Raw genomic sequence first — 13239 nt, forward strand, 5'->3', positions numbered from 1 at the left:
GCCCTTATAATATTTTCAAAAGCTATTTGTTTGAATATTGTTCTACAGGATCTTTGTGAAGTAGGAAAGAAGCAAAAGGGCTTTTATTGTGTCATAGGAAGTATGATGACTTGGACAATCTATTCACTGCACTCGAAATCTGTCTTTTTAGACTTGTGTTAAGCTGATTAGGTGGAAGATATCATAAGAGGGACCTGGCGTCAGTAACTCATGCTCAGTGTTGTCTGCCAAAGGCAGACTATGCTTCAGTAGCGCTGCTTGAAAACATCTGGGAGTAGTGGGGCTTACATATTCCATGGAAGCTGAGATTGTATCAGTATCATCTGCCTAAAGCTGTTCCTGGGATATGAAATGTCAGCACTCAAACAAACCTCCCCAAGTATTAGTATTTCCACTATGACTTTAGGTTCTCATCTCATCAGCTTGGGGCCTGGATGCCAGTCTGAGAAGCTGCATACAGAATTTTGAGATTGTTGTAGGAATAAAATCTAAATAAAACTGTCTTCAGTAGAACTAAAATCTCATTTCATATGTAAATATCGAAACACAAACTCTGGGATATTCAGTGCTATATTTCATATGACGTTAGGTGCCTTTTTGATTGTCATATAGTTGCTGAATAGTTATATTTATATTTCAGTTGTTATTGGTAACATTTAGAATATGATCACTTAATTGGAATTCATTTCAGACTTCTGAATTTAATTTCATGTGTCATCTACCTGAAACAAAATGTAATTGAAATTTGCCTGCTATGACCAGCTGAACAGATAATTGATTCAATGAGATTATTTGAAGCTATAAATAAGATGCTACTGCAAACTGGAATAGAGAATTCTGCTTAACGGAAGTTGTACTTATGGGTTCCATACATTTTTTTGCTCATATATTACATTTTTATACTTATTTTCTAGGTGTGAAAGCTGGTTTAAAACGAACATACTCAGCTGTTACTCAGGATCATCTAGAAGTGAGCAACATGCCACAGTGGAAACCATTGCTATATGCTGTAGCATTTCTTCACACGACTGTTCAGGTTTAAAAATACATTTCTTTTCTTCTGTCATAAAGCCATGTTTCATTATGAATGCACCATGTTATTAAATGCAAAGCATGTTTAAATGGAAATCCCATGTTGGTAAATTAATACAAATAAAATAAGAAAGGAAACAACACACTTCTATTACTGCAACTGTCTTAGAGCTTTTAACTCTGCTCATGTTGATCTTGTACCTCCAGCAGGGATGGTATTTCAGAGGAAAAAAAGACAGCCAACCAATGATCAATTAGTGTACTCTTCTGTTAAAGTCTTTGGGGATGGCTGTGTGATCTGTCTTTCAGCTAACTGTTTTTTTACTAATATTTTAAATCATAAAAGCACATTAAAGAAATTTACAGCTTGAGTTGGAAAACCATGGTCTTAAAACTGCTGCTTTCACAATGAGAAGGGCTAAAAGGGTCAATATAAATCCTTCCTGCACTGAAACCTGTAGGAGGAAATGAAGGTGGAAGATGATTTTGCGTCTTGCCTTTCAGGAGTTCCATTAAAGAAAGTGCTTTATGGATTAACCACAACTTTTGATCATCCTATTGATAGATTTTGCAGTATCCTCAGTTTGTATTTGGTGCCTAGTTAATTTAACTCTGTGGCATCTATGCACTGATACACTGTGGTCCAATAGAAGCCTGTGGTATGCTTGTCCTGCGCCCATCGCTTCTTTCTTCATGGAAATTAAGAATGTTTAAATACCAGATATTGCCCTAACAACTACATACTGCCAGCTGCATCTGTAAATGATTCACTAAGAATCAGGTTTTGCTACTTGCATCTGCACCATGCAGAGGTATCAGTGGTACGAATATACTTAGTCCATAAGAGGACCACAGGCAATGATCATGGCTGAGTTTGGACATCCTTTCCTAAAACAGTAGCTTTGTTTTTGAAATTCAGAAACTATACTTCTAGACTCACAGATTCACTGCACTTAAAAAAGAGGGTTTTTTCTTTGTGAAAATGTTAATATTCCTATTCTTTGATCATATCTCTCTACTCATGATGATAAATGAAGATATATTTAACTACTAGATAATTAACCAAGCATTTGGCCTTGCATGTGTTAAGAGAAGAATAATTTTTTTTAAAGTTGGTGAAATACAGCCCCATCTGGACTACTGCATTCTTAGAATATTTCATGTATTCTTCTGCACTTCATGTTTTCTTCACAGTTACTATCAATCAGCCTTTTACCTTTAACTCTGTTTTACAGGAAAGACGAAAGTTTGGTCCACTGGGCTGGAATATTCCTTACGAATTTAATCAGGCAGACTTTGCAGCCAGCGTACAATTTGTTCAGAATCATTTGGATGATATGGACATTAAACGTGGAGTGAACTGGAGCTGTGTTCGCTATATGCTTGGAGAAGTACAGTATGGTGGCCGTGTAACTGATGACCTTGACAAAGCATTGCTGAATACATATGCAAGAGTATGGTTTGGAGAGCATATGTTTAGTGAAAATTTTTGTTTCTACAAAGATTATGTTATTCCAAAAGGGAAAACGGTTGAAGACTATCTCCAGTACATAGAGCAATTGCCAGTGATTGATACACCCGAGGTAAAATGTTTCAATATATTAAAGGGAGTTTTTGTCAGATAAATAATTTAATCAGGTATATTTTCCAGAGCCATGAATGTATAGGTCAAGATTAGCAGGCAAACCATTCTAGTGGGTAGATATGCTGACCAGGAAGAGGTGGATGAGGCCTTCTTCAAACAATTGGAAGAAGTCTCACATTCACAGGCCCTAGTCCTCATGGAGGACTTTAATGACCCTAATTATCTGCTGGAAGTGTGACACAGCAGGGTTCAAGCAGTCTAGGAGATTTCTTGAGTGCATTAATGACAATTTCCTGGCACAGGTAACTGAGGACCCAACAAAGAAAGGAGCTTGGCTGGACCTGATACTTATGAGCAAGGAAGAACTGGTCAGGGATGTGAAATCCGGAGGCAGCCTTGACTGCAGTGACCAATGGTGGAGTTCAGGATACCTAAGAGGAGGAAGTAGGGCAAAAAGCAGGACCACAGCCCTGGATTTCAAGAGAGCAGACTTCAACCTCTTCCAGGCTTGGAAGAATCCCATGGAATATGGCCCTGGAGAGCAGAGGGGTCCAGAAGAACTGCTTTACATTCAGGCATCACCTCCTCCAAGCTCAAGAAAGATCCATCCTAAAAAGTAGGAAATCAAAGTCAGCAGGAGGCCTGAATGGATGAACAAGAAGTTTCTAACTGAATTCAGACATAAAAAGGAAGTGTACAAGAGGTGGAAACAGGGGCAGGTGACCCAGCAAGAGTATAGAGCTACTGTCCAATCTTGCAGGGATAGGGTTAGGAAAGCCAAGGCCAAAGTGGAGCTGAATCTGTCAAGGAATGTGAAGGGCAACAAGAAAGGATTTTACTAGTATGTAGACAGCAAAAAGATGACTAGGGAAAAGGTGGGTCCATTGTTGAATGGGGCAGAAGACCTACTAAGAAATTATATGGAAAAAGCTCAATGCCTTCTTTGCCTTAGTCTTTACCAGTAAAACTGGCCTCCAGGAATCCCAGGCCCCCTAGATGAAAAGTCTGTAACAAGGAACTTACCATGGTGGAAGAGGACCAAGTTAGGGAGCATTTAAACAAACTGAACATATGTATGTTCATGGTACCTGATGGGTTGCACCCATGAGTGCTGAGGGAGCTGGCTGATGTCATTGTCAGGTCGCTCCCAATTACTTTTAAATGGTCATTGGAAGAGGTTCCTGAAGAATGGAAGATAGCAAATATCACTTCAGCCTTCAAGAAGGGAGGAAGAAAGATCTGGGGAACTACAGGCTGGTCAGCCTCACCTCAGTCCCTGGGAAGGTGCTGGAGAAAATCCTCTTGCAAAACATTTCCAAACATGTGAAGGACAAGCAGGTGATTGAGAGTAGCCAGCATGGATTTGTGAAGGCCAAATCATGCTTAACCAACCTGTTTGCCTCCTACGATGAGGTGACCAGCTTGGTGGATGAGGGGAGAACAGTGAATGTTTTTTACCTCAACTTTAGTAAGGCCTTTAACACTACTTCCCATAACATCTTCATAGACAAGCTGACAAAGTATGGGTTAGGTAAGTGTGCTGTGACCTGGTTTGAAAACTGGCTAAATAACCAGCCCAAAGTCCAGTTGGAGACAGGTCACTAGTGCTGTATGCCAGGGGTCAATACTGGGGCCAACATTGTTTAACATCTTTATTAATGACCTGGATGATGGGGCAGAGTGCACCTTCAACAAGTTCACAGGAGATAAAAAACTGGAAGGAGTGGCTGATAGACCAGATGGTTGTGCTGCTATCCAGAGAGATCTGGACAGACTGGAGGACTGGGCAGAGTGGAATCTCATGAAGTTCAACAAGGGGAAATGCAAATTCCTGCATTGGTTGTCCTGGAGGACAGCTAGCTGACCATGAACCACCCTCATGGCAAAGAGGCTAACAGCATCCTAGGCTGCATTAGGAAGAGGGAGGTGATCCTTCCTCTCTAATGAGCACTGGTGAGACCACATCCGAAGTACCGAGTCCAGTTCTGGACTCCCCAGTACAAGAAAGATATGGACTGACTGGAGCGAGTCCAGAGCAGGGCAATGAAAATGATTAAGGGACTGGAGCATCTGTTATATGAAGAAAGGCTGTGAGAGCTGGGACTCCTTAGCCTGGAGGAGGCTCAGGCAGGATCTTATCAATGTGTACAAATACCTGTTGGGAGGGTGTAAAGGTGGAGCCAGAGTCTTTTCAATGGTTCCCAGTGAAAGGACAAGAGGCAATCGGCATAAACAACAGGAAATTCCATCTGACAAGAAGAAAATACTTTTTTACAGTGAAGGTGGTCAAGCACTGGAAGAGGTTGCCCAGAAAGGTTGTGGAGTCTCGATCTTTGTAGATATTAAAATCCCAACTGGACACTGTGCTGGACAGCCTGCTCTAGCTGAAGATGCTTGAGCAGGCGGTTTGGATTAGATGACCCTCAGAGATCCCTTCCAAATGAAACTATTTTGTGATTTTGCAATTCTGTATGAGATTGAGCAGACATGTGAATGGAGAAATAATGAAAGTAAAAAAGCCATAAGGTCTCATTTTGCAAGTTATAATTGGGAGATTATTCCATTTTGACAACAGGAAGATCTGGATATTGCCATGAATTAATGGGGTAGGGTGCAGGGTAGCTCTTGGTTGCAACCACTTTTACATGACCCGGTGTGCGTATCCTGCAGTGGTCACATTAATTGGAGGTCTGCAACTTTCTGCTCCCTCTAGTACAGGCACACATGATGAAGCTAGTTAAAATCAAAACAAGTGAATGCTCTGGATTTCTGTCTCATTGCTATAAAGTTGATAAATGCCTTTGGAGGTAAGTTCTATTAAAATTTAATAGACAGGACTGAACAGAAAAAAATGGTTTTCTGTTACTGATAATGTGCTGGCTAAGAGGGCAAGAAGATTCCAAGGTCATAAAATAAACTTGAAAAGTTTTGAATATCTGAAGGTAGTAAAAGCAGAATGCAATGGTATTTGTGCTGGCAACGACACACCTTTGCCAAGTGAGGGTAAATGCAGCCATGATAATGCACCAGCAGGATCCATTTGAGCCCAGCTCATGAAGTGGTTCCTATCAGTGTATGAACCTTGACTCCATCAGATTTCAGCTGCCACTTCCATGGATCTGCTTTTCTAAGCACTTGGGAACCTATCTCACAATGCTGCAATGCATTTTTAAAGTATTTTGATGCCTGTAAAAAATCTGTATGTATGGTTTGATGTAGGGAATTTTACCTTTTACTTCTATGTAAATAGGATCAAGCCCAGGAATGCAAACGTCTTTTTATCCTTCACATTATCACAGGTTAGGAAGAAAGCTACGACTTTCTTCTGTCATTCCAAAATCTGTCAAAATTGCTCATGGAAACTTTTAACCTTTTAAGCTCCAAGTCTTCTTTGTTCCACGAAGGATATTGTGCTAGTCAAAACAGTGTATCTTTGTTTCCTCCCCTTTCCATTTTTGGTTAAGAAAGACATACTGAGTAAGTCTGATTGCTGTAGCCTTGCTCTTTTGATGAAATTTCAACCTCTGGTCAGAATAAACACTGACTTCTGAAGAGGGCTATTGAACTCGGCAATCCCTTTGAAAATTACTTTGATTTCAGAAGGATATAGAGCTTTAGCAATTGGTTTTGAGGGTATATCAGGCTAAAAAAACCTGATAGACAGAATCCAACATCCCCTTTTTAATCAAAATTTCCTGAGATTTTTGGATCAAAAAGAATGAGAAATTTGGCTCCTTGATTAATTTACAGGACATCCAGGACAGTGGGCCACCCATTGCTTTACTACTGTCATTTCTTTGTTCTTATTCCTTCTTAGATGGAAAAATCTGCTAAAGCAAAACCAAACAAACCAACCTTTATTGTGCAAGAGCAAAAGCAGGAGAGATTTTGTCTTCAAATGTGTATTTCATTCCATGATAAATAAAGTGCATTGATATTTTCACTTTTTACAGCTCTGAATATTCAGGATGAATAAACTGCTATGTGTAAAATGTGTTAGATCCCACTTGGAACCTTATTCTATGCTAGTTATAGTCACACCTTCTCTCACATGCAGTGTTAGCTCTATACTGTGTTCTTTGTGCTGTTGTAAGGATCAGATCCACAGCTAGTGTAAATCAGTGCAGCTTTGCTGGCTTTGACACAGAAGTAGCCACTTATATCCCTTGTCTCTGAGTTTCTAGATTTGCAAGCATAACAATATTACATATGGCCCTTTTTATTCTGTCCTCAGAGTATGTAAATATTGGTTACTAGAAGTGTCTTCTTGTCATATACCAATTCTAATGTAAAATATGAAAACATGAAAAATGAGAAATGGAAGATTGCTTGGCTTTTGTGCTCAGTTAGAGGGCAATCCTTCCTCGTTGGATCAGTGGTTCAAAGTTTGTAAGAGGTAGTTAATAGCTATAATTAAATGAGGGCTCGTGAAATAAGTCACAGTACAATTCCTCCTGGAGAAGAGTTGCAATTGTGAACCTGACAATTATAGACTTACGGATATTTCGGTGGAAGTTTCTGAGAAAGCTATTATCACTCAGACAAAGGGCAGCTTTGCAGTAATTCTGTACTAGCTGTATCTTAAATAAAATAATTCCATTTCAGAAGAAGGGGAAGTAAGGACTGGAGACTTAAACCAAAAATAGCTAAACCATAATATATCCTAAATATATCACCAGTCATAAAATCTTTAGGTATTTCAAGTATGGGCAGTGTTTTATTCACTGTGCTGCATGCTTTATAAGCCTAAGAAACCGAGTAAAACAAAATGTGTTAGAAATGGTAACTGGTCTGATTATTAGGGGCATCTACTTGTGCTGGTACAACAGCAATAGATCTGTAGAGATAAAGAGCTAGTGGTGAGGGGTCAGTGTCCACATATGACTTGTTTTCAACAAGCTCTAGTCTGAACCAGTGGAAAGGAATCAGTTTGTAGCCCTTGATAGCACCTCACAGCATGATCCGAAGCCTGCTATGTGAAGATAATCAGAAGATCAAAGAAGATTAAAAAAAACCCCACTCATATGAATGAAAACGCTATTGTATATGCAGCCTACATTAATGTTTTTGTGTAATTAGGGATTGGCCCTTGGCCAGTTAAATGGGTGTACTTCCACTGACCTATTCATATCTATTGTTTTATAGAGCTGAGGATTTTCTTCCTTGTTTGTCCATTTTTATGCATTCTTTCACTAATATAATTGTAGAAGAAAAATAGCATTTTTTTTCTCTTTTTCCCCCCTTTTAATTTAAGGTATTTGGACTTCACCCTAATGCAGATATAACTTACCAGACTAACCTGGCTAATGAGACCTTAAGTACAATAGTGAGCATCCAGCCCAAAGACAGTGGCACTGGAGGAGGGGAAACCCGAGAAGCAGTAGTGCAACGTCTTGCTGATGAGATGCTAGAGAAGTTACCTCCAGATTATAACCCTCATGAGGTATATGCTGCTTTATAGATACAGATGTTTTATGTATGTATGTATGTATATGTTTTATGAGTTTTATTGTGCTGCTTAAATTTAACTGGCACACATTTTAAAAAGCTCTTAAAATTATGCATAGTGTTTTATAAGTCTGTTTTGGTTTATTATCTAAAATATTCCTACATTGGAAACATATATTTCAAATGCCAAAGTCCACTTAATTAGTCACCTTAACTCAGATGAGCCATTAGGGGCTTCAGAAAGTTCTTGCTCTCCTTAGTAGCTTAGAGAAGGACACCGGTGCCTCTTATAGTAGTTACAGCTTTCAAATTGCCTACTCTTATTATGATACCACTGTTATGAATAATGGATTTTATCACGGACCTTTTCATGCCCCAGATTTTTTGGAGTTTGAGCCATAACAGGTTAATTTGTCAATCTTTTCTTGCATTTTTGATTAAGAGTCTCATTAAATGGAAAAAAATCCAGCATAAAGCACTCTTGCAGCAGTTTGTAAGTAGGATCTGGTGTCTTGCCACGTGTTTCATGAACAGTAACTGTTAAAAACCCCTCATCTCCATGATTTTATTATTTGCAATTCTGTATTGCACAGGTAGTGCTTTTTTTCCGTGGTTGCAGCCCAAGCTTGTAGAGTGCCCTGGATGGAGTATTGCAACTTGTTACGTTATACTTTATTTTCTTCTCTGTCCAACTGAGAATGTCCACTTAGGTTGCAACCAATAGTCTTGGGGCCCTGGCAATATTTCCTGTCTTCTGTTCTACTATTCATCTCAGATTTAATAAGTCTTGTATACATAGCCTCTTCTGTACTGTCATAGTTCAATTCAGAACTTCTCTTTTCATTCCCCTCTTGGCAAGCTACTTACAATCTGTAATGTTTTTTGGTGAGGTTTCCTAACAGCATTCTCCATATAGTTATTTTTCCATCCGTCCCTGCTGGAGTCTCTCTTTTTATGTCACCTGCTTATTGAGTGATTCCCAGTGATAGTATATAAATCATTTATTTGTAGTATTTGATTTGGAATGGAGTCAGTTTTCTAGTTTTCACATTATTATTTAATAGTAAATAAATATTACAAACAGAAAATAAAATGAAGTATAGTAAGTATAATAACATTTAATTACTAATTTAATAATTTACACCTTGGATCTACACCTATTATCTACAGCTTGGATTGTTCTCAGTCCTTTTCCCTTATCCTTCCTATCACAGTAAAGTTTTTTCATGGAACAAGTTTCTTCTTTTTTTCAATTTGCAAGAGCAATAGAATACTGAATGCCTGGGTAGCATATATGGTTCTGCAATATTTGTAATATGTGTATTGAACTATTTTTTTTTCAATATATTTGCTAAATCCTCCAAAGGAGTATTTCTTCATTCCCTTGTTAAACTGCCAACTTTTCTCCTCCTGAAGAATTCATAATACTTAGAAGACATCAATAGTACTGGACTTTATATTGTAACCAGAGGGTATTCTTGCACTTAGATTTTACCCCTGGGAAATTTGTGCCATGCCTCTTAGTCTTGTAAAATGCACAGATGCTTGTTTAATCCAAATTTTACTTCTAAATGGTTTGAACAAATACTGTTTTCCACTGGCATTTCTTCTATTTAATCTTGGTCTCATTCACTCTCATTGCTTCTTGGTTTATTCACTCAGGTTATCCACACAAAACACACATAGAGTGGGCCTCCCCTTTTCAGTCACTCCCTCGAGTGTCTTAGCTTTGGAGACAACCACTTACACAGCCAGGAGCTGTAGTTAAGCACAAAGAGTCTGGAGGGTTTATTTTGAAAGTTCCACCCTGTGCTTGTAACTTGTCTCTATTTTACTACTGTATTTGGGTACAATACATACTTTTCCATGTGACTGCATAAAAAAATCACCACCAATTGTTTTCATTGCTGTTTCACTCTCATCATCCATTAGTATGACAAGCTATTATCTTTTCTTGTGATCTGCCAATCATACATGCAGGTTTTTGTTTTCTTATAAGCAATCATCTTTATAATGATGCTCACAATTAGATAGTTTTTTGCTTCTGTACCACTTCTCTGACATCTTCTCTGAGCTTCATGGAAGCCTCTTTTGCTTCAATTTGCTTGACAGCTGTTCTCTTACGATTCAATAAGGAGATTCATGTTTGTACAGGACAAACCAATATTGGGTATTAATATTTCAACATCACACCCCCCCCCCCATTTCATTCTTACAGGGACAGTCAGAGGATGTCCTGTACTGATGCCTCTGTATTTCTTGTAAATGTATTCTGAGCTCAGAATCTAAGTTTGTTTCATTCTCCTATCAGTAAGTGTAGATACCACCTCTTCCTGGTGATTTCTAGTTTTCTCAGGCTCTGTACATCTTGATCTGTGAATTGCACTTCTCTTTGATTAATCACGCCACTCTATTTATACACTGTTTCTTCAGTCCACATTACTGATGAATGGTATGGCATTTTTCCACAGAACCATCCAAAACTTATGCTTTGTTTCTGTATCATAATAGTCATTCCTTTGCTCTGAGTATCTACAGAACATCCTCTGGTCATTTTCCAACACTTTATTATTGGTAATAATGTGTTCCTCTGTACATTTCTTTGGCCGTCAGTTGCACTACATCTTCAGATTTTAATTCTGCAGTGTTAAGAGATTTGGTATTAAGTTCCTGATTCTTTGATATTTCCTTCTTCATTTTGCCTAATGGATTTACCCTTTCTCTCATTCTCTAGATCTTAGAACACATTTGGTTCTTTACCAATGCTTTCTTTGTTGGAGGGGAATTTCCCTTTTCTGGTATTACTGCCCAGTTCCACCTCTTTGCTGCAGTTGTTTATGTGCCAGGAGTGTGGCCACATCTACCTACACAATAAGCAAGAATCTGTATCAAATAAGTTTCTCATCTGAACTGAAGCTTGTTATTCTGGAACCTCTTAGAAAGGCCAGAGATGGCAGGAGTAAGCTGTAAAGAAAGCTACATTTTTACATGAAAGTTTGCATAAACTGAAAAAAAAAGAATGTAAAAAAATACCAAATGAAAAAAAATAATATTATATTCCCTAACATATAACCAAGAATTTCATTAGTCAGAGCAGAAAAAGAAGGGAGAGTTTAGATGTTCTCTGTGGGAAGAAGAAACAGAATTTAGCAAAAGCTAAAATATAATAAGCAAATGAAATTAAACTTGCAAGTATAAGGAGTGAAATGGATTATGCAATTACTTCCTGTGATATCTGAAAAAAAAGGGAATGAGATGAGTTCTGTTGTTTGTCAATTTAAGTCAACATTTGGTCATTCAGGACATTATTACCTATATTGAGGACATTATTACATACTAGATCAGTTTAACAGTCCTGAAACAGATAAAACTAATATACTAAATTGTAAGAGACTGAGGGAATGTGTCAAAAAGAGTTCCTATGCATGTTTCATTGGGTAAGAGCAGTAAAAAGAAAAACGTTCATTAGTCCTAGCAGTGCAGCTTGGGTTTGCTTTCAGAAGAATATTGTGCTCCAGTAAGGCCACGATGTGGTAGTCTTTGGAAATCCAGTTACAGAGATACTATCAGTGGAGAAAAGGAACAAAAATTTAGGAAACAAATGAAGGTAATTAAAAGCAAATACTCTTCAGGGAAAGTGGCAGGTGTGTTTGCTATCTTTGATCAGTTCTTGTGGCTCCCTTTAGAAAGTGTGGAGTGAATTTGCTCAGAGTTAAAACCCCAGCAGACTAGCTTAGGGACAGATGGTACTGAAAACAATTATTTGCTGATGTTCAGAGCTCTGGATTGTACTTTCTCTTGATACATTGTGAATCCAGAGAAAATTCAGGCTGTCACACATACGCCTTCATTTCTCAATTATTAGCCTTTGGCAATGACTTCGGAACCAACAACTTTCCAAAAAGGGCAATCATTTTACCCCATGATATATGCTGTTTCTTTTGTTCTTGTGTTATTGTAACACTTCGTCTCACCAGGCAAATAACTGACTCAATGTCTACCCAAAAGACTATAAACAAAACAAGCCACCTTTGCATGCTTTATCAGACTGCAGTTTGACACAGGTGATGGAAAAGAAAAAGAAACCTTCCTCCTGACCTAAAACTGTCTTCATTTTTCTCACTGCAAAGGCAGAGGCAGAGTAAGAATTCTGCTTTCGTGACCCCTTTTGCTTCTGGGTCTTGCCTCACAGGTAACAGAAAGATTAGTGGTAAAATGATTAGGTCCAGTCAGTCCATGTGAGTGAAGATAGATGCAAGAATAAACGTCAGCCTGTCACACACAGAGGTTTATAACGACAATGATCCTTGCAGTTTGAAAAACAGCTTGCTAGGGAATAGACATGGAGACATTCCAAAGATACTGCGCTTTATTGGAGGTTGGCTTTTAACCCAAGGACAAATGTTTTTTCCCTTAAGTATTTTTTTGTAGTATTGATTTCGCCTTATCCTCTGCTAAGACTGTGACTACATTAGCAAGTATTACATGGGAATAGGAGTTCATCTGAGGACCCCAGGCCTGCATTAGGTGTTTTACTGGGGAATTTGCTTTGGTCTAACTGTAGTCCGGGCCTGTAGGCTGAACACCCATTAGTGGTTGGAGTACGTTAGACTCCCTGAAGCGTGCCTTATGGGTTAGTTTAATTTGGAGCTAAGCCAGTTTGTGTGCCTGGAGTCTACTTTTCAGGCCAGGTTTTTTGCTACAAAAATAAATTCAGGGTATGAACTGAAACACTAATGTAGATGCTTTTGTAAGGTGTCTCTGGTTTACTTACCAGCCCTATCAGATATGGTGGTCACTCAGCTCTAGAGCTTCAGCTATTTTCTATATATTTCACTGCCCACTTCCTTGTATACAACAGGGAAGTTGTCCTTGACAGCACTTGGAAAGAACTTTGGCTTGGACACACCTTGAGCTTGTCTTTCTTATTTGGGCCTTTTATTTAGACCATCTCACAGAATGATGGTCTTCCCATTTCTGCTGACAAAGAGTATAGCAAGTAACCAAGTCAAATTGAAAATAATAACTTTTACTGAAAATCATAGGCAGTTACTACTACAGTAACTTGATCACTGATCATTAAATGGCATGAGTTCAGCAACTGATTTTCTGCTGAATGTCCTATAAAGTATGTGGTGACAAAGGAGTTGGTGACCTGAGGACAGCTAAGGAAT

General features: G+C 38.5%; 1 protein-coding gene across 1 annotated transcript in view; it reads left to right on the top strand.

The window, feature by feature from the left end:
* The window catches only part of LOC126051190 (dynein axonemal heavy chain 5-like), a 160869-nt gene that overhangs the window by 126773 nt on the left and 20857 nt on the right, over positions 1-13239 (top strand). The window contains exons 65-67 of the mRNA XM_049830108.1: positions 915-1036; positions 2268-2615; positions 7872-8060. Of these exons, the coding sequence (XP_049686065.1) occupies positions 915-1036; positions 2268-2615; positions 7872-8060 (659 nt within the window). The remainder of the gene's footprint in view (positions 1-914; positions 1037-2267; positions 2616-7871; positions 8061-13239) is intronic.

Source organism: Accipiter gentilis, chromosome 27, assembly GCF_929443795.1.
Source record: "Accipiter gentilis chromosome 27, bAccGen1.1, whole genome shotgun sequence".
Taxonomy (NCBI): domain Eukaryota; kingdom Metazoa; phylum Chordata; class Aves; order Accipitriformes; family Accipitridae; genus Astur; species Astur gentilis.